The sequence below is a fragment of the Hippocampus zosterae genome, chromosome 2, assembly GCF_025434085.1.
Source record: "Hippocampus zosterae strain Florida chromosome 2, ASM2543408v3, whole genome shotgun sequence".
Taxonomy (NCBI): domain Eukaryota; kingdom Metazoa; phylum Chordata; class Actinopteri; order Syngnathiformes; family Syngnathidae; genus Hippocampus; species Hippocampus zosterae.
The window spans coordinates 19,530,985-19,556,603 of NC_067452.1; the positions used below are offsets into that span (position 1 = coordinate 19,530,985).

Sequence of the window (25,619 nt, forward strand, 5' to 3'; positions counted from 1 at the left end):
TATGCTTGAACTGTCAAGACTTGACGTAGTAGAGAGTCTAAAGTGACACCTGCTGAATACAAAGTGGAGTCTTTCATCGCTTTTAGCCAATCAAGTCCTAAAAATTGGAAACTTCAGTCGGACACGACAGGAGTCAAGTCATGTGACTGTAGTCCCCCAGTCAGCGGAGTTGCTGTTGGAAATGTGACATGACTCGTGTGAGGGTTTCTTGACAGACTTTTGGACCAGTGCAATTGTCTAATGCATTTGTTTGGTCATTGCCTAAGTACAGTCAGTTGTATTTAACTTTTTAGTGCAATACATTTGCATTTAATATTTGCGAAGTTTCTTCTTCAACTATATATGTGCCTTATCTTTAGAGTACAATATTGTTTAACTGAATCGTTGAATACAGTTATTATTATATTATTATTATTATTAGAAGTAGTAGTAGTTGCTATATTTAAACACGGTGTTAATGTCCAAAATGTGCTACTTCTAAGCCTTACGTTGTTTTTTTTAGATCGTATTTGGAAAGTTACAAAGTTTGAGAACCATTTGTAACGTGTCGAATAGCGTAGAGTTTGGGCGCCTCTCAGCAACAATTCCTTGTCCTACGGCCCCCTCTGCTGTCTAAATACATCTACTATAAAGCAGACGAGGAAACAGTGACGTTGGTGGTCATTGGCGGTAGTGCAGGCGGAAGCTGGCCACCTGTTGGGGTCATCGAGGTATAGACGTCGTCTCACCTCAGCTCATCAACTTGACCATTGAAGTCCACCAATTCCTGGAAAGTTTCCGGACACGGCGTTGCTTTTGTCGCTAGCAAGAGCGCAAGTACATGGATAAACTAAAGAAGGTGCTGAGCGGTGAAGATGAGGATAATAACACGGACGAGAGCGGAATACTGGAGGTGATGTCAAGCAGCGCAGCTCTTTTTAGCTTGTTGTTAGCCGCCAAAGGCTAATCACAGTTCAGCTGTCAAAATAATGACCTGACGCGACACCTTTTACATGGGTAACAGATGTTATTTTGGAAGAATTGAGTTTGTTTGTTTGGAGTTATCATTGCAACCATGCCACATACATTAGTTTAATGTTCAACTCGTCCAAACATTTAATCGATTCTCTGGAAGTGTGCACGAGACAATACAATAATAAATTAGAGTAAACAGAATTTGGACGAGTGCCGTTACCTTTAAAAAATATGACTTGAGTAATATTATTACTCGAAAACGTTCTCAGTCAAAAATACTACTCAAGAACTGAGTAACTTTTTTAGTAAAGTATGATTACTTATTTTTGAAACCGGTTCACCAACCTGTGCATAAACGTCAAATAGACCAAAAGGAATTAGGAATGTGCAATTTAAGATTTTGCCCAACAAAAACTAATTGAGGCAAATTCAGATGCTAGAAATTGTCTGAAATTAACTTACTTGGCTTACATAAATTTCCTGTCGAATTATGAAAGCGCAAAAAATCATCAAGGAGAGATCAGATTACATAATAGACGACAGTGTCCCCCCCCAAGCTTTAAGTGGAAGTCTGGTCGGCTGAAATGTGCCACATTTTAGGTACATGTAGATGATAGCACATGACATGGCTCAGTGGTAGGCAACTGTTGACTATTCAATTCATAGGGGATCCTCAGTTTACGATGGAGTTACACCCAACCCTAACACAGTTGCATTGTCCTAATTACAATAAATATTTGCATGAAAAACCTGTCCTTAATAGGCCAGAAATAGGAAAGAATCCAATGTTAAACAACACTTAGTGTGTGGTCTTTTGCACTATGATGAAGTATTCTTGCATAGCGGCAAAATGTGCTTCATTGTGCACTTGAGCCTTGGAATGTCATAATTACAGCAAGTGCAATATTTGCATGAAAAACTATTGCAGGCCAAATGCATGAAACGATCACAAGAAAACCGTACAGACGTCGTACAGTCGTAAATGGGTATACCGCCTGCTTTTGTCGCATGGCCACGCTGCACTGCTGGTGAAATGAAAATATCGGGATTATTGAAAAACGACGACCCCGTGTACATGGCTTATCTTTCTCAGGGAAGTTGGAGCCTATCCCTCCTGACCAAGGGTGAGAATCATGCTGCACCCTGCACTCATCACTCATCAAACACAGGACGAGAAATAGACAAATATGCACCCCTGAGAGGGAATTTTGAATCTTCAAACATTGAATTAACCTAACATGTTTTTCTCGTTTTGAGTTAACGGTGAGAACCACTCGGCTACTGCAGTAGTAATTAGTTCTGAACTACAGAAACGGCAGTATGATGCAAATAAGTTTCTGTAATTAATTCTTTGTACCTACCTCCGTGTGTTTCGTCAAAATTAAGATGATGTAATCTCTCCAGAGAGCCAGTCAGGCATCGACCTTGGCCTGGGGGACAAGGATGAAAGGCTTCCTACTGTGTTTCATTTTGGGGATTCTGTGCTCCATTCTGGTGAGTGGATGTGGCTATGATATTTGTAGACGGCTTCTTGTGTGGTGCTGTCCAAACTATTTTCTTCCCAGGGCCACAGACACAACAAAGGAAAGAGGGCTACATTGACAGTCTTCATTTATATTTTACATAACTCGCTAAAAGCAATTCATCAGTTTAAGAAAAGAGATGCAAATCAATGATCTATTCTTATAGAACGTGTGTGTGTGTGTGTTAGAAAAAATTCTAACAAGAATAACATCACACTGATGGCATTCAGCACCAAAAAGAAGTTCAATGAATATCTAAGTCGAGCTTCGGTGCTTCTTACCATCTGATGCGTGATTGTCTGAAAACAAGGAAGTCTTCATTCATTCCAGTACATGCAGCGAGCCACAAAAAATATTGGGATAATGACGCAAAGAAAATAGTTTGGACACCCTTGTTGTGGGGAAATAATAATCCATCTTGTTCCCTCGCGTTGCTCCTTTCATGGTCTGTGCCTGTTTTATTTCAGGGCACATGTATGCTGTGGTTGCCTGGGTTTGGTCTCGCTGTGTTCGCTGTAATGTACAGTGTTGGAAACCTCTGCGCTTTATCCAGGTACACACTGTGTAATCAAACCACCTGTGCTTTCTTGATACAGCGCACAATGTGCCTGTCTCTAATGTGGTTTCAGCACCATGTTCCTGATGGGACCGTGCAGACAGTTAAAGAATATGTGTGCTAAAGAACGAGCGTTGGCCACGACCATCATGCTGGTGAGATGAGAATAATTGTGTGATTGCATGCTGTAATTATCATCCATTTTAGTGAAAATGGAATTACAGATTGGTGAAAAGTATGTGGTTAGCTTGGTGATAACCTGTCTCTCTCTCTGTCTGTCTGTCTGCAGGTATGTCTGGTGCTGACGTTGTGTTCAGCTTTTTGGGTGAGAAATTCATCTCATTGTTTGACAGGCATGACATATGGTGAAACTCCTCTACAATGAACCCTACACGGGCGAAAATACCTCCTTGTGTGATTTTTTTTTTTTATGCATGAAAGCCATTCCCACTTTTCTTCTCCCCCTACGACGAAAAGTCCCCCTGTTTCGTTATACGAAATATTTTTCTCTGCTCTTGCCTCGCAATGAGATTCACTACAAGGAAAACAAAACTTCCGCAAAAGTCTAATCCAACAGTGACCTCAACTGCTTCGTTCGGAAACGGCAACTGCAACCACCACACTGGTTTACACATGCGCAGTAGTCCAGGAGGTATTTGTTATTGTTAGTTTCAGACGCAGCACGAACATTGCATCGCTAAAATGGCTACGAAACGGACCTTTGCACACCAAGGCTCTTCACAAGGAGTTGAGAAAAGCATTCATGCTTGAAGACAGGATAAAAGTACCGGTAATACAAATGAAAGATGGAGGAAGCAAAGTAAAAGACATTATACAAGAAATTGATTTCATTTTTTTTGTTATCCATTAATCTTTTTTAATGTACCCATTTTACACACACACACAAAAAGAAAACTCAGACAAGATAAAGCACATTATTCCTCCTGGATTAGGATGTGAAATTATAGTCTAGGGCTGGCTTCCGCCGACACAACAACCTAAATCTGCCTTCCTTCACAAAAGTTTGGTTGAGCTGGTTTGATGTTTTATTGATTTATATATTTATTTAGTTAGTTCAAAGTGTTTACAGCAGACAGGAACCATTCCTCGTCTTGAATAAAATGACGCGATCAAACAATGTCATAAATACTGGAGGTAATATTTTGCATCATGGGGTGGTCTCTCCACCCCTTAAAATCATAATTGTGTCATTCATTGCATGATTCATGCCATTAAATAACACTGCATTCATTAAAATAAAATCCCCAAAGGGTTTATTGAGAATATGCTGATTTATTATATATGGCCCGCAGGCCCCAAGTTGGACACCGATGATCTTGACGTTGCATAAATTAACTAACCCCTGTCTCCCTCTAGTGGAATAACAGCGGCCTTGCCTTGCTCTTCTGCGTCTTGCAGTTTGTGGCGTTCAGTTGGTAAGCTTTGGTGCAGATTTGTAATGTCATATTAGGGTAGGGGTGTGCCCGGGTTCATGTTTCTCAAAGTAAATGCACGATTTCCATTCAAGTTTAATTTTAATGACAATTGTAATAATAATCACAAAAAATAATATAATAATAACAATAACAATGAGGGACCCAAGGATGCTTTACTCTGCAAATGCTCTACAATTCTTTACAGAATACATAGGCACATAAAAGCAATGCCCGCCATGATGTTCTTATCATGAACCATTGTACGCAGTGATGAGATGGAATATATCTGTGTGTGTGTGTGTGTGTGTGTGTGTGTGTGTGTGTGTATATATTAAAGATGTATATGTGTATATATATCTAGATATATATTTGTATGTATACGTGTGTGCGTGTGTGTGTGTGTGTGTGTGTGTGTGTGTGTGTGTATATGTATATATATATATATATATATATATATATATATATAATATACACTCCTCCGTGAGTCGTCACCTTACCGTGGTGGAGGGGTTTGTGTGTCCCAATGATCCTAGGAGCTAAGTTGTCTGGGGCTTTATGCCCCTGGCAGGGTCACCCATGGCAAACAGGATCTAGGTGAGGGGCCAGACAAAGCACGGCTCAAAGACCCCTGATGAAGATTAAAATAAATGGATCTAAGTTTCCCTTGTCCGGACGTGGGTCACCGGGGCCCCCCTCTGGAGCCAGGCCTGGAGGTGGGGCTCGTTGGCAAGCGCCTGGTGGCCGGGCCTACACCCATGGGGCCCGGCCGGGCACAGCCCGAAGAGGCAACATAGGTCCCCCTTCCCATGGGCTCACCACCCATGAGAGGGGCCAAAGGGGTCGGGTGCAATGTGAGCTGGGCGGCAGCCAAAGACGGGGACCCTGGCGGTCTGAGTTGTGGCCATAAGGTGGTTGGTGCCTGTCGTGGCGGCAACCCCCGTACTCGCTGGTGGACACCAGCAGTAAGGGATGCCGTCAAGCTGAAGAAGGAGTCCTATCGAGCCTTTATGGCCTGTGGGACCCCAGAGGCAGCTGACGGGTATCGACTGGCCAAGCGGACCGCGGCTTCGGTGGTCGCCGAGGCAAAAACCCGAGCGTGGGAAGAGTTCGGCGAGGCCATGGAAGCCGACTTCCGGACGGCTTCGAGGAAATTCTGGTCAACCATCCGACGTCTCAGGAGGGGGAAGCAGTGCACCACTAACACTGTGTACAGCGGGGATGGGACGCTGCTGACTTCGACTCGGGACGTTGTGAACCGGTGGGCAGAGTACTTCGAAGACCTCCTCAACTCCACCAACACGCCTTCCTTGGAGGAAGCAGAGCCTGGGGACTCTGAGGTGGGCTCTCCTATCTCTGTGGTTGAAGTCACCGATGTGGTTAAAAAGCTCCTCGGTGGTAGGGCCCCAGGGGTGGATGAGATCCGCCCGGAGTTCCTCAAGGCTCTGGATGTTGTGGGGCTGTCCTGGTTGACACGCCTCTGCAACATCGCGTGGTCAACAGGGAGAGTGCCTCTGGATTGGCAGACCGGGGTGGTAGCCCCTCTTTTTAAAAAGGGGGACCGGAGGGTGTGTTCCAACTACAGAGGGATCACACTCCTCAGCCTCCCTGGTAAGGTCTATTCAGGGGTGCTGGAGAGGAGGGTCCGTCGGGAAGTCGAGCCTCAGATTGAGGAGGATCAGTGTGGTTTTCGTCCCGGCCGTGGAACAGTGGACCAGCTCTACACCCTTAACAGGGTCCTTGAGGGTATGTGGGAATTCGCCCAACCAGTCTACATGTGTTTTGTGGACTTGGAGAAGGCGTTTGACCGTGTCCCTCGGGGAGTTCTGAGGGGGGTGCTTCGTGGGTATGGGGTACCGAACCCCCTGATACGGGCTGTTCGGTCACTATACCACCGATGTCAGAGTTTGGTTCGCATTGCCGGCAGTAAGTCGGAATCGTTTCCAGTGGGGGTAGGACTCTGCCAAGGCTGCCCTTTGTCGCCGATTCTGTTCATAACTTTTATGGACAGAATTTCTAGGCGCAGCCGAAGCGTTGAGGGGGTCAGTGACGTTGTGTTCAGCTTTTTGGGTGAGAAATTCATCTCATTGTTTGACAGGCATGACATATGGTGAAACTCCTCTACAATGAACCCTACACGGGCGAAAATACCTCCTTGTGTGATTTTTTTTTTTTATGCATGAAAGCCATTCCCACTTTTCTTCTCCCCCTACGACGAAAAGTCCCCCTGTTTCGTTATACGAAATATTTTTCTCTGCTCTTGCCTCGCAATGAGATTCACTACAAGGAAAACAAAACTTCCGCAAAAGTCTAATCCAACAGTGACCTCAACTGCTTCGTTCGGAAACGGCAACTGCAACCACCACACTGGTTTACACATGCGCAGTAGTCCAGGAGGTACAGTATTTGTTATTGTTAGTTTCAGACGCAGCACGAACATTGCATCGCTAAAATGGCTACGAAACGGACCTTTGCACACCAAGGCTCTTCACAAGGAGTTGAGAAAAGCATTCATGCTTGAAGACAGGATAAAAGTACCGGTAATACAAATGAAAGATGGAGGAAGCAAAGTAAAAGACATTATACAAGAAATTGATTTCATTTTTTTTGTTATCCATTAATCTTTTTTAATGTACCCATTTTACACACACACACAAAAAGAAAACTCAGACAAGATAAAGCACATTATTCCTCCTGGATTAGGATGTGAAATTATAGTCTAGGGCTGGCTTCCGCCGACACAACAACCTAAATCTGCCTTCCTTCACAAAAGTTTGGTTGAGCTGGTTTGATGTTTTATTGATTTATATATTTATTTAGTTAGTTCAAAGTGTTTACAGCAGACAGGAACCATTCCTCGTCTTGAATAAAATGACGCGATCAAACAATGTCATAAATACTGGAGGTAATATTTTGCATCATGGGGTGGTCTCTCCACCCCTTAAAATCATAATTGTGTCATTCATTGCATGATTCATGCCATTAAATAACACTGCATTCATTAAAATAAAATCCCCAAAGGGTTTATTGAGAATATGCTGATTTATTATATATGAAGGGGGGTGCTTCGTGGGTATGGGGTACCGAACCCCCTGATACGGGCTGTTCGGTCACTATACCACCGATGTCAGAGTTTGGTTCGCATTGCCGGCAGTAAGTCGGAATCGTTTCCAGTGGGGTAGGACTCTGCCAAGGCTGCCCTTTGTCGCCGATTCTGTTCATAACTTTTATGGACAGAATTTCTAGGCGCAGCCGAAGCGTTGAGGGGGTCCGTTTTGGGGGCCTCAGTATTGCATCCCTGCTTTTTCCAGATGATGTGGTGCTGTTGGCTCCTTCAAACGGGGCTCTCCAACTCTCACTGGAGCGTTTCGCAGCCGAGTGTGAAGCGGTTGGGATGAAAACGGCACCTCCAAATCTGAAACCATGGTCCTCAGTCGGAAAAGGGTGGAGTGCCCCATCCGGGTCGGGGAGGAGATCTTGCCCCAAGTGGAGGAGTTCAAGTATCTTGGGGTCTTGTTCACGAGTGGGGGCAGGAGGGAGCGGGAGATCGACAGGCGGATCGGTGCAGCTTCTGCTGTGATGCGGACGTTGTATCGGTCTGTCGTGGTGAAGAAGGAGCTGAGCCAAAGGGCGAAGCTCTCAATTTACCGGTCGATCTACGACCCAACCCTCATCTATGGTCACGAGCTATGGGTCGTGACCGAAAGAACGAGTTCCCGGATACAAGCGGCCGAAATGAGTTTTCTCCGCAGGGTGTCCGGGCTCTCCCTTAGAGATAAGGTGAGAAGCTCGGTCATCCGGGAGGGGCTCAGAGTCGAGCCGCTTCTCCTCCACATTGAGAGGAGCCAGATGAGGTGGCTTGGGCATCTGATTCGGATGCCTCCTGAGCGCCTCCCTGGTGAGGTGTTCCGGGCATGTCCCACCGGGAGGAGACCCCAAGGAAGACCCAGGACACGCTGGAGGGACTATGTCACCCAGCTGGCCTGGGAACGTCTCGGGATCCCCCGGGGAGAGCTAGAAGAAGTAGCTAGGGAGAGGGAAGTCTGGGCTTCCCTGCTAAAGCTGTTGCCCCCGCGACCCGGCCCCGGATAAGCGGTAGATGATGGATGGATGGATATATATATATATGTTGTTCCCGGGATTTGTTGCAACCACTCATTTTGTTTGGGGGTCACTGCCCAGAGTGCTCCAACCACCACAGGCACGACTTTCACCTTTACCTTCCAGGCTCTCTCCAGCTCAGCTCTGAGCCCTTGGTATTTCTCGAGTTTCTCGTGTTCCTTCTTTCTGATGTTTCCATCACTTGGGACCGCTACATCCACTACAATGGCTTTCCTCTGCCCTTTATCTATGATCACGATATCTGGTTTGTTCGCCATTACCATCTTGTCAGTCTGGATCTGGAAGTCCCACAGGATCTTCGCTCGGTCATTCTCCACAACCTTCGGAGGTGTTTCCCATTTTGACCTTGGCGTTTCCAGTCCATACTCCGCACAGATGTTTCGGTAGACTATGCCAGCCACCTGGTTATGGCGTTCCATGTAGGCTGTCACTGCCAGCATCTTACACCCTGCAGTTATGTGTTGGATCGTCTCAGGTGCCTCTTTGCACAACCTACACCTTGGGTCTTGTCTGGTGTGGTATATCTAGGCCTCAATGGCTCTGGTGCTCAGGGCCTGCTCGTGAGCAGCCAGGATGAGTGCCTCTGTACTATCCTTCAGGCCAGCCCTCTCTAGCCACTGATAGGACTTCTTGAGATCAGCCACTTCAGTTATGGTCCTACATCCCGTGTCGGGGCTTGTCCTCCCATGATGGTCCTTCTTCCAGCGCCTCATCATCTGTTCCCCATTGTCTGAGACATTTTGAGTAGGTCATCCGTTGGAGCCTTTTCATGGAGCTTGGATGTTTCATCCTGGACCTCTGGGGCCACTGCTGTTCTTGCTGTATCTGCTCCCATTGGGTTCCATCTTAAGGAAACATGGTATTCCTTTCCACTGCTATGCAGATGACTGCCAGATCTATGTCCCACTGAGCAAGAAAGACACCTTCTCATTAAGGCCACTCCTATCCTGTCTGGAAGAAATCAAAACCTGGATGGCACAAAATTTCTTGAAGTTCAACGAAAAGAAGACAGAGGTGATATTGTTTGGCCCCAGTGGACCTTGTACATTCCATCCTGTAGACTTGGGCCCCCTATCTCCTTATCTGAAATCAACGGTCTCAAACTTGGGACTTAAACTGGACAGTGATTTCAAACTCGATCGGCAAATTGGTGCCGTTGTTAAATCCAGCTTCTTTCACCTTAGACAGCTGGCCAAAATAAAACCTTTCCTCTCACATGAACACTTTGAGACAGTAATTCATGCCTTTGTCACATCCCGGCTCGATTACTGCAACGCCCTGTACTTTGGAGTCAGCCAGTCCTCCATCAAGCGCCTTCAGCTGGTACAGAATGCCGCTGCTCGCCTCTTGACTGGTACTCGTAAGAGGGAGCATATAACTCCTACTTTGGCATCCCTTCACTGGCTCCCCATTCATTTTAGAATTATTTTTAAGATCCTCCTCTTTGTTTTCAAATCTCTGAATAATCTCGCGCCACCTTACCTCTCTGAGCTCATACGCCCCTACACCCCTGCCCGGCGCCTCAGGTCTGTGGACCAGTCTTTGCTAGACGTACCAAGAACTAAACTGAGGCTCAGAGGGGATCGCGCCTTTTCTGTTGCTGGTCCATCTCTCTGGAATGACCTCCCACTGAACATTCGGCAAGCCTCCTCGCTGCCCATCTTTAAAGCCCTCCTCAAAACTCACTTGTATTCTTTGGCGTTTGACTCAGCATGACTTAGATTTGCTATTGGTTTTACTGCTTGGTGCTTTCTACCGCCTTATTACTTATTACTTATTACTGATTCGTCTTACTGTTTATTGTATATGTTAAATCGCTCCATGTACAGCACTTTGTATGCAGCGATGGCTGTTTGAAAGTGCTCTATAAATACTGTTGACTTGACTTGACTTGACTTGGACAGTGGCTTTCACGCTCACTAGTCCCCGGCCTCCTTCCTTTCGGTTTGCGTACGGTCTCAGGGTGCTGGATTTGGGATGGAACCCTCCATGCATGGTTAGGAGCTTTCGGGTCTTAACCTCTGTGGTCTGAATCTGTTCCTTTGGCCACCTTATTATTCCTGCAGGGGATCTGATCACTAGCAGGGCATAGCTGTTTATTGCCCGGGTCTTATTCTTGCCATTGAGCTGACTTCTTAGGACTTGCCTCACTCGCTGGAGGTATTTGGCCGTAGCCGCTTTCCTTGTTGCCAGTTAGAGGTTGCCATTGGCTTGTGGTATACCGAAGTACTTGTAGCTGTCCTCAATGTCTGCTATTGTTCCTTCAGGGAGTGAGACACCTTCAGTGCGGACGACCTTTCCTCTTTTATTCACCATCCGACTACATTTCTCAAGCCCGAATGACATCCCGATGTCGCTGCTGTAGATCCTGATTGTGTGGATCAGGGAGTCTATGTCCCTTTCACTCTGGGCATACACCTTTATGTCATCCATGTAGAAGAGGTGACTGATTGTAGCTCCATTTCTGAGGCGGTATCCTTAGCCTGTCTTGGTGATTACTTGGCTTAGGGCAGGCATGTCCAAAGTCCGGCCCGCGGGCCAGATCCGGCCCGCGGTCGAATTTCATCCGGCCCTCGGCCTCTGTCATAAAATCAGTGCCGTCTGGCCCGCAGGTTGGGCGCAATGGGACATGTGTTGCATGGAGTGAGGTCTCGTAGACTGGTGAGTGATGTTTCATAGAGTGCTACTTCCCTCGAGTGACTAAATGAGTAATAGCATTCATTAAATGAGTAATAGCATTTAGACACTAGAGCAGTAGCACTCTACGAGACATCGCTCCGTGCACATATTAACCTCCCAGTTTAATAAAATGGCGACAATCAACAGAAAAAGGAAAGTCGACTGGAATGGACGACGATTCAAGGATGGATCGAAATTGGACTATTTTTTCATTGAAATACGCAACAACTCTGTCTGCCTCATTTGCCAAGAGACAGTGGCTGCTTTTGAAGATTATAATGTCAAGCGACATTCCCAAACAAGATACGCTGACATGTACGACATGATTACAGGCAAGGAACGTACAGAGAAATTGAAGCAGTTTGAAGCTCATTTAATCTCACAGCAGATTCTGCAAGAGCTTGAGAGTCAAACGAGAACGCCACACCGGCGAGTCAAACGAGAACGCCACAGCTGCGAGTTACGCGATAGCAACGCTGATCGCAAAACCTTCCAAAGGAGGTGAATTGATCAAAGACTGCATGATGACGATGGTGAAGAAAATATGCCCTGAGAAGCAGCAAGACTTTGCCAAAGTCTGCCTGGCACGTAACTCTGTGGCACGCAGGATTGAAGAACTCTCAGCGGACATCAAACGACAATTGGGAGGCCGAGGAAAAGAGTTTGATTTTTTTTTCGCTGGCTTGCGACAAAAGCACAGACGCCTCGGACACTGCTCAGTTACTTGTTTTTCTGAGGGGAGCGGACAATGAAATGAACGTGACTGAAACACTACTGGACCTCCAGAGCTTGTAAACCCAAACAAGAGGAATGGACATATTCTCTTCTGTTTGCGCTGCCGTGAATGACATGAAACTCCCGTGGGGGACACGGCTAACGGCCGATCATCTGCGAGACATTTTGCGCATCAATACTCAATGCTTTTGAGCCAGACCTGCCCTTTTGCTTCAATCCAGATCTCAATATCACCCGTCACATGAAGACAAGTCATTTGTCAGCTGGCAATAAGTCTGAAGAAATGTTTGTTAAGATCTACATCAGTCCTAAGTTTCATTCCAGAGTCAAATTTTAAAAGTTCAATCAACATTTATATTGACTGATATGTCATATTTCAAATGATCCCTGCAGTTGTGAATATGTGTATTGCTTGTTCATTTCCCTGTTGTTCGAGTCAAAGGTTTCGTGAGTATTGAAAAGTCATGGTGATACATTTTATGTTTCAAATGTTGCCATTTGCACTCTGGAGACTTCTGTTTAAGAAAAAGTGAATATCCAGTTGCATGTGATATACCTGTTTCAAGTGAACCAAAAGAAATTCTTAAGATTGTTGAAATTAAAATAAAAATGGAAATGTGAAACACGGACTGGCTTACTAAAATTTGTTTAACAGTAATGTATTGTTGTTCAATGTACAGAATGTCAGCCAAGGTCCCCCCTCCCCCACCCCCTGACATTTTACCACATAAAATCTGGCCCACTTTGCAAAAAGTTTGGACATCCCTGGCTTAGGGGGTTCAGTCCTATGCAGAACAGCAGTGGGGAGAGCGCATCACCTTGGTATATGACACATTTGATGGACACCTGGGTAAGTGGCTTGACATTGGCTTCAAGTGTGGTTTTCCACATCCTCATTGAGTTCGCAACGAAGGCTCTTGGGGTCCTGTTCACCTTATACAACTCCAAGCATTCAGTGATTCATGTATGTGGCATCGGGTCATAGGCTTTCTTGTAATCAAGGTAGCCTGTCAGCCTGGAAGGTAAAGGTGACAGTCGTGCCTGTGGTGGTCGGAGCACTCGGGGCAGTGACCCCCAAACTAGATGAGTGGTTGCAACAAATCCCGGGAACAACATCGGACATCTGAGTCCAGAAATGTGCAGTGCTGGGAACAGCAAGGATAGTGCGCACAACCTTCAAGCTTCCTGGCCTCTGGTAGAGGACCTGAGCTGAATGAGGGATGGGCACCACCCGAGGGGAGAGACGATGATTTTTCTTTTTTTAATGTATAGATAGAGCCACCCCCAAGTCCCACTTCATTGCACATGTGGACACGAAAACACAGGGAAATAAAAGCAATTGAATGAAAATTGTGCTTTTTACTGCAGGTATGGCCTGTCTTACATCCCATTTGCCAGGTAATTCACATGTATGCACATGCACACTGTATCAAGTATCAAGTCAAGTCCAAAACATAAAAAGTGAAATATGTTGTTTTGTATTTTAGGGATGGCATCATCAAATTGTGTTCCATCTGTTTCTAAAATATCCGAGTGCCCATTCAGGATGCTGCAGGTCTTCAGGCCAGGTGTCAGGTGTGCTTTGCATGGGGAAAAATTATGTCTGTATATCTTCTGTGTTACTTGCCTGCCTGTTTTCAGCATGAAATGTCTTCTTTTTTTTTTTCATTTACATGCCCACTTTTTTCCTCTTCAAATAGCTATTATTTATTCTATGCATGTTTTTACATTTCACAGCAAGTTTTTACATGTTTTATCTAGTATGCCTCTTTGTCATCAGTTACATAATTGTTGATTTATTCAAGAACATACATGGTCGACCTGTATTCAGTGTATCGTGGTAGGACATAATTCTCATCTCAAAGTGCCATTTTTTTGCACGTACTGTAAAGGGGCATAATGACTAACTTTGTATAAGCTACTTGACGGTCGGTGCGGGATTCATTGTCATTCTGCTTCTGAATGTCCAGATATTTCAAAACAAAGTTTCCATTTCATTTTTGGGGATATTTATCGAAGTCTATTTTAAGAGCATTTTTTTAAAAAATGACCCCAAAGAAGTCGTGAAACACTCAACATGGTTAAAATGTGAATTGTCAATGAGGTAAATATGTGACAACCCAACACATAAATAAATAAACAAAACTGCAGCATTTCCTGCTGAAATTTTAACCAAGATGTTGAAGTTGGTCAATTTATTCAGTCAAATGGTGTGTGACCTGTCCATGTTTACCTGCCGCCCTAGTTCACGCTGTCTTTATGCCCGACTAAGGGCTAAAGCCGCTAAATCTGCCTGCTGATTAAATCACACACACATCACACACATGCACATATCAGGTGTCGTAGCTTTCCAGATTTTTGACCGCTTGTCCGTTTCACGCTTCCGCTAACTTGTGCGTGGTTGCCTTCAATGTTCTCGGCTGACATTTAAATGTTGGTGTGCCTGTGCCGTCGGCGCTTGCCTTTAGAAAAGGAAAAGCAAATCTCGTTCTCCAGAGGAAGTCGTCTTTTTCATCATGTTGGACCATCTAAGCAAGTGGCACTGGCATGAAAGTAGGAGGACAAATTCTCATTTTTTAGTCTCTTCTAGAATGTGAATTTTCTTCACTGAGCCACATGGATGTGTTCTTATTCATACGTAATTCAACGTAATTGTTGGTGCGTTGTGTTTACAGCTCGCCAGTTCGGGTAAGAGTGGCAAGGGAGGAGCTTTGTCTGTCCGATTGTGTTCTGTCGCTCGTTGCGCTCGTTCACATCTCCACCATAACACTTGTCAGCGCTCATCATTTTCCGTCTCACTTGGGAGTTTTTTCTGCACTCGGGTAAGACTGACTTTTACTGGCTGTTTAAATTTTGCAAGAATTTTTGAAATTCTTTTTGGAACTACAATTTTATCCAATTGTGGTCATCATGTATTTTCTACATACTTTAGGTGTTTACGTCATCGGTATCATTAAATGAGTTGAAGGTAACGCGTTCCGTTTATATTGGGTTGCTTATGCTGTCTATAGAGTGAATATCCAGTATTGTGTACATAATAGGGGCGCAGAAGATATTTTGGAATTGGGGAGGATGGGGTACCAAGATGATTCAAATTATAATGTACAGTATATACTACACTACCAGTCAAAAGTTTGAACACACTTTTTCATACAAAACCTGCCCAAACTTGACTGGTACTTTATATAAAGCACACGCAGTTCAGATATTCTGAAGGTCAATTTGAGAGAAAATTGGTGACCAAACCTGGCAAATGAGCTAGCTTCAGACCAGCTCACGTGAGGCATAAAGTAGCCCCATTACTGCAGGAAATTCGATATACTGTATTGTGGTGGTCCGTTTAACCATAAAAGTGTATTATGTTCCAATGGCCATCATGATTAACACCAGGCATCCAAATAAAGTTAGTCCATTTTATTCAACTGTAGATAACATTCTTCAGCGATGACTCACAGGCACTCAAAAAAACACACCCTCTGGTTTTATGTTGAGAGGGAAGAAATTTTATCTGTGCTGTATGTTGCACATACGTACGGCACATTTGACAAAGTTGTATTCAATTCAATTCAAAGTGCTTCGAAACCAAATCAAATACAATCATCATCTCGTCTTGGAATACCTGCTGCATGTGTTTGTTTTTTTAATGTGCCTTGAAAAGGCAACTTTTAGTTCAAAAGAGTTTGATCACTAGCTGGTCTAATGGACAGTAAGTAAAAGTGGCTTAACAAGACAATAAAAAGACACCAAATCAATCTGGCCAGACAATAAAAAGACACCAAATCAATCTGGCCATTGAAGGCCCTGTAAAAATGTTGTAGGGAATCCTGAAAGGAACAGTTTGCTCGTAGAAGGCCCAAAGACACAGCTTTACCTATGGAATGTGCATATAAGCTTACCGGCGGTATCGTGCTCTCCCGCGATTGTATCATGCAGATGAAGATGGAGGAGCAACAGGACGATAGGGAAACCTCATCGAAGCACCGCATATCGCGGCTGCTGACCGCAGTGGAGGATGAGCTTCAGGCCGGATGGGAGATGGGTGACCCCACAGAAAGGGGGCTACAGGTCACACTGGAAGACGCCGAGCTGTGGCGGAAGTTCCAGCACATCACCAACGAAATGGTAGTCACCAAAAGCGGCCGGTGAGTCACCTTCTAAAATCTGAGCATTTGCATGAGTCAAACTATTGGAAGAATGAAAAGCTCGATAGCAGTGATTTCCAACTGCATGAGTTCTCAGTGAGAAATCTTCAGGTGTGCCACGGGAATTTCACTTAGTTGGTCCAAAAATTATTGATTTACTTGGAACGGATTTTTGTTCATCTTATCTATGCCAGCGATCGACTGCCGGAAGAACCATTACATGCACTTCCATTCGATGGAAGACGATAAAATTTACATCACTGTAAAAAAAAACCTGTGTGTGTGTGTATATATATATGTATATATATATACACACACACAGTTTTTTTTCTTGGGCTAAACAGTAACTTAAGGTGAAAGAATTTACAAAACTGCAAATGGTTGTTTATTTGTTAAAACACAGAGCTGCCAAACATTATGGAAACCACTGTTACGCCGACATGAATATTCCAAATATTAAAACGACAACAAAAAAAAATCAACTGCCCGCCGCTCCCGAGGGTTGTAGTTTTCCCTCCGTGCCGGACTCGGGAGGCTGGGAGTGCAGCAGCCCCGGTGGGTCCCTCATAACTGCTGTCTGAGCCTGTCTTTGCGCCAAGCTGAAACATATTACCACGACGTACATGTGAAGTGTCGTTGATCAGTGGGTTGTGTTTCAACACTTTATTGTGAATGCTACCTTCCATTTTTTTCCCCCATATATTTCTGCTCATGCTTTTTATTCTTTCTGAAGAAAAGGATCACATTGCCTTTAAATTCTCTGTCTGCCACGGATTTCATGCGCACGTGTACTGTTTATATGGTTTGTGTCATTCGTGAATGCTCTTTGTAGTAACTGCATGCATTTTGGCACCACCCTACACTCTGTATGTCTTGAGGAATCATTGGGTGAATAGCCACATATTGTTTTCAGCGGCACGATAATGTTCAGTGTTGTGGTTAATTTTGCTGTTGTCATTCCCTATTCTGCCTGATGCCATGCGCCAGAAAGGGACCGGCTTGGCCGGACGATTGGTGCTCAGCCCTGCATGAGAGCTGAGATGAGGAGCAGGAGGAGGTAGGCAGGGGCGCTTGTACGAACAGTGGAAATGCAGTTGGCTTAATTCTCACAAACTCAAATGAATGCCCGTCAGATATCAAATGACGGAAATTATGTTGATCGAAAAAAAATAATTGGTTCCAGTAAATATGGCAATTTTGTTATCCAGGGCAAAAGGGCCTTTCAGAGCTGCATTTTTTTGTAAATAGTAAGTTATCTTTCATTTCTGTCCTTTGATTATAAATGTCTTGTTTTTAAATTATTTTAAATGTTGTGCTTTTAATTATATAAAGAACGCCGAATTTCCTTGTGAATGAAGCCTTGGCTTGAGCACCATATGCATGCCTGCAGCAAAGTCTAAATCAGGGGTGTCCAAACCTTTTGCCAAGGGCGCCAGATTTTATGTGTTAAAATGTCAGGGGGGGGCGACCTTGGATGACATTCTTTACATTGAACAACAATATTGTTAAACAAATTTTAGTAAGCCAGTCTGTGTTTCACATTTCCATTTTTATTTTAATTTCAACAATCTCATGAATTTCTTTTGGTTCCTTTGAAACAGGTATATCACATGCAACTGAATATTCACTTGACTTTTTCTTAAACAGAAGTCTCCTGAGTGCAAATTGCAACATTTGAAACATCACCATGACTTTTCAATACTCACAAAACCTTTGACAACAGGGAAATGAACAAGTAATACACATATTCACAACTGCAGGGATCATTTGAAATATGACATATCAGTCAATATAAATGTTGATTGAACTTTTAAAATTTGACTCTGGAATGAAACTTAGGACTGATGTAGATCTTAACAAACATTTCTTCAGACTTATTGCAAGCTGACAAATGACTTGTCTTCATGTGACGGGTGATATTGAGATCTGGATTGAAGCAAAAGGGCAGGTCTGGCTCAAAAGCATTGAGTATTGATGCGCAAAATGTCACGCAGGTGATCGTCCGTTAGCCGTGTCCCCCACGGGAGTTTCATGTCATTCACGGCAGCGCAAACAGAAGAGAATATGTCCATTCCTCTTGTTTGGGTTTTCAGGCTCTGGAGGTCCAGTAGTTTTTCAGTCACGTTCATTTCATTGTCCGCTCCCCTCAGAAAAACAAGTGACTGAGCAGTGTCCGAGGCGTCTGTGCTTTTGTCGCAAGCCAGCGAAAAAAAAATCAAACTCTTTTCCTCGGCCTCCCAATTGTCGTTTGATGTCCGCTGAGAGAGCTTCAATCCTGCGTGCCACAGTGTTACGTGCCAGGCAGACTTTGGCAAAGTCTTGCTGCTTCTCAGGGCATATTTTCTTCACCATCGTCATCATGCAGTCTTTGATCAATTCACCTCCTTTGGAAGGTTTTGCGATCAGCGTTGCTATCGCGTAACTCGCAGCTGTGGCGTTCTCGTTTGACTCGCCGGTGTGGCGTTCTCGTTTGACTCTCAAGCTCTTGCAAAATCTGCTGTGAGATTAAATGAGCTTCAAACTGCTTCAATTTCTCTGTACGTTCCTTGCCTGTAATCATGTCGTACATGTCAGCGTGTCTTGTTTGGGAATGTCGCTTGACATTATAATCTTCAAAAGCAGCCACTGTCTCTTGGCAAATGAGGCAGACAGAGTTGTTGCGTATTTCAATGAAAAAATAGTCCAATTTCGATCCATCCTTGAATCGTCGTCCATTGCAGTCGACTTTCCTTTTTCTGTTGATTGTCGCCATTTTATTAAACTGGGAGGTTAATATGTGCACGGAGCGATGTCTCGTAGAGTGCTACTGCTCTCTAGTGTCTAAATGCTATTACTCATTTAATGAATGCTATTACTCATTTAGCCACTCGAGGGAAGTAGCACTCTATGAAACATCACTCACCAGTCTACGAGACCTCACTCCGTGCAACACATGTCCCATTGCGCCCAACCTGTGGGCCAGACGGCACTGATTTTATGACAGGCCGAGGGCCGGATGAAATTTGACCGCGGGCCGGATGTGGCCCGCGGGCCGCACTTTGTATTCTGAATTGAATTTCCCCTTGAGGGATAATAATGAGTATACTATATCCCTAAAAATCTCAATAGAGCATTAAGTAATTTCTCTCTGCATGTTCCTTACTTGTCATCAAGTTAAAGTCGATTACACAATTGAACTTTTTTTTTTTTACGAATGACATTGACATCATTCAACTTATTTTTATCCTCAATGGGAGAGAATGTTGTGATTTAATTTCAACATTGCCTGAACAGTAATTAAATATCTTCACAACTACACTAAAAAGTTGAGGCTTTCGGATTAAATTTCAGGATGAACTAAAAAAGTATGACTGGTGAACTTAATTTCACCTCTTGTAAACTTTTGAATGCACGTGTTCACCTGTCGAATGTTTGAATACTTTTTGCACAAGTTGTTGTCTAACAAGGAACTGAACAGGAATAGACCAATGCATTTCATGCTTCACTTGGTGTTCAAACAGTTGACTTGCTAATGCTGTTCACATTTTGACATCATGAGACCAAGACAACCCAGAACAACTGATCAACGGTACTGTACATGTATGTTTAAAATACACTCACTCACACACAAGCACACACACACACACACACACACACACACACTATTTTGCGAGTAGTCTGTTGGAACTATGGTATGAGCATCATTCAGATTCAACACAATGTTTGTCATGTGCTTGTCCTAGATGCATGTTTCCTTTCCTGAAGGTCAGCGTGTCAGGTCTGGACCCGGGTTCAATGTATTCCTTCCTGCTCGACTTCATCCCGGCTGACAGCTGCCGCTGGAAGTTTGTCAGAGGAGAGTGGCTGGTGGCCGCCCAGGCAGAGGGACGCAGCAAGGGGCAGGACCATGGTGGAATCTACATCCACCCGGACTCACCCAACTTTGGAGCTCATTGGATGAAGGCAGCGGTAACCTTTAACAAGGTCAAACTAAACAACAAACACAAGACAGAAGGACAGGTATCTGAAAATAGTGGTAATGCGCAAAGTTGCACTTTATGTGTTTAGCAATATGTACTGTATGTCTGCTTCCTACTTTCCTCTTGTTGATGATTCCACTGAATATACTGAGCCATGTTTTGTTCTTTCTTGCTTTTTGTCAGTACTTTAACCAGTATGCATAATTCTAACATTAAATAACTGTTAATAATCTGAGTAATAATAATTTATGTGTGTGTGCGCGTGTATTTGTCGTGTTCGGTTGTTGTGCTGGAGTGGTAGACAGCGGACCACTTGAAAGTGGTCCACTTCAGTGGCTCTTCTCATACACTCCACCTGCTGCCCCCTCGTAACCACGGGAACGCCATAAACAAATTTAAATTGGTTGGCTGCGGTTTAATGCGCTTCCTGTGTACAAGTTCCCAGTCATCACGCAGGGGCCTCACACACACACACACACACACACACACAGAGCCACACACAGGGCAGTAATGCAGTGTTGAAACTGGGCCGTAATTGGATAATTGCTCGTCTTATTTGTGCATTATGGTAATTATGTTTTTTCTGGGGGATTAATTTACCCATCATGTCTAAGAGAGATGAGAGCGAAGGTAAACTAAATTCAGAGAGCCCCTCACTTTAAATAGACCCCCCCCCACACACACACTGTTTGAAGCCAACCTCTCAGAAAGAAAATTGTTCTTTTGCGTTGTCCTGAAGGGCCAAGATAGTTAATTGGACATTTTTACTACTGTATTTGGGGCTTATTCAAGGAAAAGTGTTTTGACAAAAAAAGGCTTTGGTTTGTGAATACACGTTGTACAAATCCATGTATTTTTGTGTTTGTCTTCCAGATCATGTTAAACTCACTTCATAAATATGAGCCTCATCTGTACATTGTGTGTGTTGGCTTGCAACGTCGTCTAGTTACAGACGTTTCCTTCAAAGAGACTCAGTTCATCGCGGTCACCGCCTACCAGAACGAAGAGGTACAGTATATTGTGAGTGTGATACCTCATCAGGAACCTCAAGGCCTCTTCAAAGTCATCTTAAAGGGGAGACATTACGAAGAAATGGACATTTTGGTTATTAAGAGTGTTGTGTTTGAGCTCACGGACAAATTGACCGCTAACCTAGATTAGAGGCTATATACAAGCCTTCGAAGGACCAAGGACACAGCGACCGAGTGTTTGACGTTGACGGCTACCCATGCTCCTCCAGACCACAGTCCGGTGTAGCTCCCCTCGTCTTCACGGTTGACACCATAGCTGCTCATTCGCACTCACGGCTCTGTTTTGATTTAAAATGATGAATTTAAAATGAGTTAAAAACAACACCTTTTTGAATTATGACTGAAAAGATTAACCTTCATTTCTTCAGACCAAAACAAACTCGCAAATGCATTTCTAAAAATGTGGTATGGTCTGTTGAAACAAAGGTGAAAGTACGTTAACAGAGCTGCCAACATGTTTGTGTTTGCTGATGTCTGCTCTATGTACCACATGCACCGTTGCACACAAATTGTGTAAATCAGCTTGAGGGGAACATTCACACGTATGCTCAGTCTGTCACTAATAAGCCCTCCAACAATATAAAGGGTGAAATGCAATTTGTTTTCTATACAGATCACAGCTCTGAAGATCAAATATAATCCTTTTGCCAAAGGATTCCTGGATACCAAAGAGAGGTGAGACAGGAGAGTGAACAATGTTGTCCTGTGTTATCATCTTTTGAACTTTTATCATTTCCGCCCAGGATTACGTCGGATTTTGCCGTACTGTATGTTTAACAAGAGTTGTTTTGTCATTCTGCTGAACCGAGGAACCCATGTGGGCAGGGCTTGGCAGAGCCAAAGGAGGGTCATGTTGGAATTCCAATGTGTGAGTTTCTAATTTCACTGTGAAAGTGTGCACAAAACAATATTGGAGAATACGACTGATATATTTTTATTCTGTTTAATTTTGTCCGATCAAATACTCTACGTTATACTGCATTTTATTTATTCAATCCTGGTTGACTGATAAATGTTTGAGGATTGATATTTGACATACAGAAACATACATTGGCCCATCACAGCACAAACAAAAGTACACCACTTTTCGAGCAGTTGTCGTTTCAACATATGACATATTTTACAGTTTGACATTTCGTACATTGTTTTTCTTGTTTCAGAGGCAATTATAGCTAAGCCGTGTGCTTGGGGCAGATGAACAGGTTTCAGGTTATTTTGAGATTGGGGGCAGGCAATCGGCGATTGTTCCTTTTTTCAGTAATCACTGTAAATAAAATGTGAGGAAATTGCCACCACCCAAATGTGTTAATAATTACCACTATTAATAGTTTTTAACTGTAAATATATCACAAAATCTGATCTAATAGCAGTACTATCATTTCAAATTCATTTTACATTACCTTTAAAAATAAATGGTTTACAGTAACTTTGACATGTGTCTTGTATTGTGCTACTCATCCCAAGTACATAGACACGATATGAATAACAACAACACACGCTCACTACTGTAGCATGTGTGGTGTCTCTCAAGTTATTCAAGTTTGTGTGGACCAAAGGTGAAATGTGACTTCTGCCGTAACACATCAGGTTGGTCTTTGTGTTCGCCAGGTGGAGGCAGGGGTTTTACTTATGACGACAGACTTATGCTTGCATCCCATCATCAACACGGATACAGGCACCATGGTTATGCCCGGCGACACTCTCCCTATCAGGACCTGGCGCACTGCTCTCATCCTTCTGGTAACAACAATACAGTGATGCCTTGAGATAGATGTGAGAACACAAAACACTTGTCTCAAATTATATTTCTCCATTGAGATAAATGGAATTGCCATTAATCCGTTCCAGCCTCGCTGCCCACAAAAAAGCTAGGTTTTTCATAAGGGAAACTAGCACTCTATATGACAGGGGTCCCCAACCTTTTTTGCCCCACGGACCGGTTTATGTCGGACAATATTTTCAGGTACCGGCATATAAGGTGTGGCGAAAATAATTCAACAAAATAATATGGTATGAGCTGCATGAAAACTGTGGTGTTTTCAAAATATTATGATAAACACAAGGAGTGTCTAATCTGGCCGCAACACTCTGGTCGCTATGGTAATGTTTAATGCCTTCAAAATACAATAGAACGCAAATTCAAAGTGCATGAAAATGACGACTCACCACAGTCCCGAGCTTGATTTTCTGCAACCAGACGGTCCCATCTCGGGGTAATAGGAGACAATGACACCTCAAGTGTGTGGTTTATGTCCAGCCTACTTCGTAATTTTGTTTTAGTCACCGTTGCTGCAGAAAACCCCCGCCTCCCACAGGTAGGATGTCGGAAATAGCAACAGTGCTATTATGGCGATCTCAGAGTATTCAGCCATAACTTTAATCCAGTTGTCTCAAACGTACTTTCAAGGTCGCCGTCTTTTGCGATCTCCAGCTGTTTTTTTTTACTCATTTGGCGAGCCCAAGTGTTTTGTTTTTAGCATAATCGGTCACGTGACGGAGAAGCGTGGCTTGACGTGTGTCAAGCGTGACACAGACGGATGTAACGGAGAATCTGGTAATTTTTAAATACATCTTTCGTATTCCAAAATAAATAAAATGGAATTAAGACAAGTTCTTTCTGTGCGGCCCGGTATCAAATGCCCTGTGGACCGCTACCGGTCCGCTGACCGGCGGTTGGGAACCACTGCTATATAATATTGCATTTTTTTTAAATGGAGTAATAACCTCATTTAATAATGTTCAAAAACGAAACAGTTTATCATGATTTAACGCTGCAGTCCAATTCATTGTCCTTTTCAAGTCAGCTTTAATTACAGAGCACTTTGAAAACAGCGAGAGCTGCACACAAAGTGCTGTACATGAAATAAAAATCAGGCATTTATCGCTCTCTCTCTCTCTCTCTCTCGACTTGAAATTTAGTGGGGACCCTGCTTGACTTGGTTTATTTTTGCCATCATAACTTGGGACTTGCTTGACATTTTACAATTAAGACTGGTTTTTTTCACCTATGTGTCAAGGTGTTCAGGTGTTATCCGAAGGGTGGAGCTCCACTGCTTCCCATCCCCCAACCTGCCACACATCTTCAACAATGGCTTCTCACAGCTCCAGGTGAGGCTCCGCCTACTATTTCATATTTCAATTTCATATCAACATGTATGTGTTCAGCCAGTATCCTTGTCTATGGACGACTGGCTGCCGTGAGATTAGCTTCTCTCCTTCGCCCTGTGTCGATCTCCAAGGACCAATCAGCAGCGCGAACCTCATGCAACCTAACAGTACTGCTCGAGCTGGTGAAGCATGGTGGTCTCCTGGCCCCACCCAGTCTCTCTAAGAAGGCACATTATTGCTTGAACGAAATCCACCTTTTACCAGTGGTAAAATATTAATTATTTGTGAATGGACTTATCGATCATGAACCAACCTCACTCATAATAAAAAACTCACGTTCATATTGAAATTCTGACCATGTACCAGTTTTTATGCAAATAGTTGTGTATCTGGAGTCCCAACCAATTAAATCTTAAATAATTTTGGACGTGTATTTGGTGATGTCATGCACACTGCTACATTAATTGCCAAGTGTGATTCGGTGGCCTGGTAATGAAAGTAGTCTAAAGAGAAAACCAAGCACCCTTAAAGACAAATATTTTCATTCGTGTAAGCAGCACTTCATCAACAGTGCACAAAATAGGCAGAAAACTAAAGGTTGAAGACTCGGTTGCTAAATTTCCTACTTAATGGGAGAGCAGGAACTGCGCAGACCCAACCTTTTGGATGCAACAATTTAAATAGTCCATTTAAGCTATTATATGTCCCCTTTTAACGTGGGTAGTGTTGGTGTTGCATCTGATCGGTTGAAATCAGTGGTGGGTAAAGTATTCTTCTCAATAATAATTTGGCTCACTGAGCAATTGCATTTTCGAGTCTTGTAACAGTGGTTGCATATATGTATCTATTTAAGTAAATGTTTGTATTTATTTGATTACACGTTTAAGTAATGATAAACATTAGAATTATTTATTGAAATAAACCTGTTTGTATTTGACAGACATTTTAACAACATTGTTATTACCCCATTTACAAATGAGCTAGCCTATTTCTGTGATTTAAAAATTAAATGAGGCCTTTGACCACAAAGGTTTGCTCTAAATTTGTTTATCAAGTGTTCTTTTTTATTGTGCTGTTTGCCTTGATTGTTGAAACTGGTTTAGCTGATGCACAGTTTTATTTTATTTTTATATTTATATTTAGTTTTATTATTACTGTTTATTGTGTATGTTAAATCGCTCCATGTACAGCACTTTGTATGCAGCGATGGCTGTTTGAAAGTGCTCTATAAATACTGTTGACTTGACTTGTTGACAGCACGTTGCCATGTTCGTGTGTATTAATCCATATTGATTAATAAAATTCAATAACTTATGTAATGTCCTCAGTTTGTTGGTGTAAGGTTTTTTTTTAACTTTATACAGCTCAAGCTCTTGT

At 43.4% G+C, this 25,619-nt stretch overlaps 2 protein-coding genes across 2 annotated transcripts; both read left to right on the forward strand.

Annotated features, from left to right (window-relative positions):
- The first annotated feature begins 650 nt into the window (after positions 1–650).
- LOC127595750 (vesicle transport protein SFT2B-like) lies at positions 651–14,176 on the forward strand. The gene is made up of 8 exons (XM_052057498.1): positions 651–892; positions 2,359–2,448; positions 2,945–3,030; positions 3,107–3,188; positions 3,323–3,358; positions 4,411–4,469; positions 13,371–13,400; positions 13,490–14,176. The coding sequence occupies exons 1-8, from the start codon at positions 821–823 to the stop codon at positions 13,524–13,526; spliced, it is 492 nt and encodes a 163-aa protein (XP_051913458.1). The 5' UTR covers positions 651–820; the 3' UTR covers positions 13,527–14,176.
- A 139-nt stretch (positions 14,177–14,315) lies between these two features.
- LOC127595743 (T-box transcription factor TBX19-like) lies at positions 14,316–25,416 on the forward strand. Its single transcript, XM_052057487.1, has 10 exons — positions 14,316–14,555; positions 14,678–14,824; positions 15,936–16,144; positions 19,867–20,143; positions 20,977–21,111; positions 21,748–21,809; positions 21,944–22,002; positions 22,743–22,874; positions 24,152–24,242; positions 24,374–25,416. Exons 1-10 carry the CDS (start codon positions 14,550–14,552, stop codon positions 24,405–24,407), a joined length of 1,152 nt encoding a protein of 383 aa, XP_051913447.1. The 5' UTR covers positions 14,316–14,549; the 3' UTR covers positions 24,408–25,416.
- Positions 25,417–25,619: the final 203 nt, after the last annotated feature.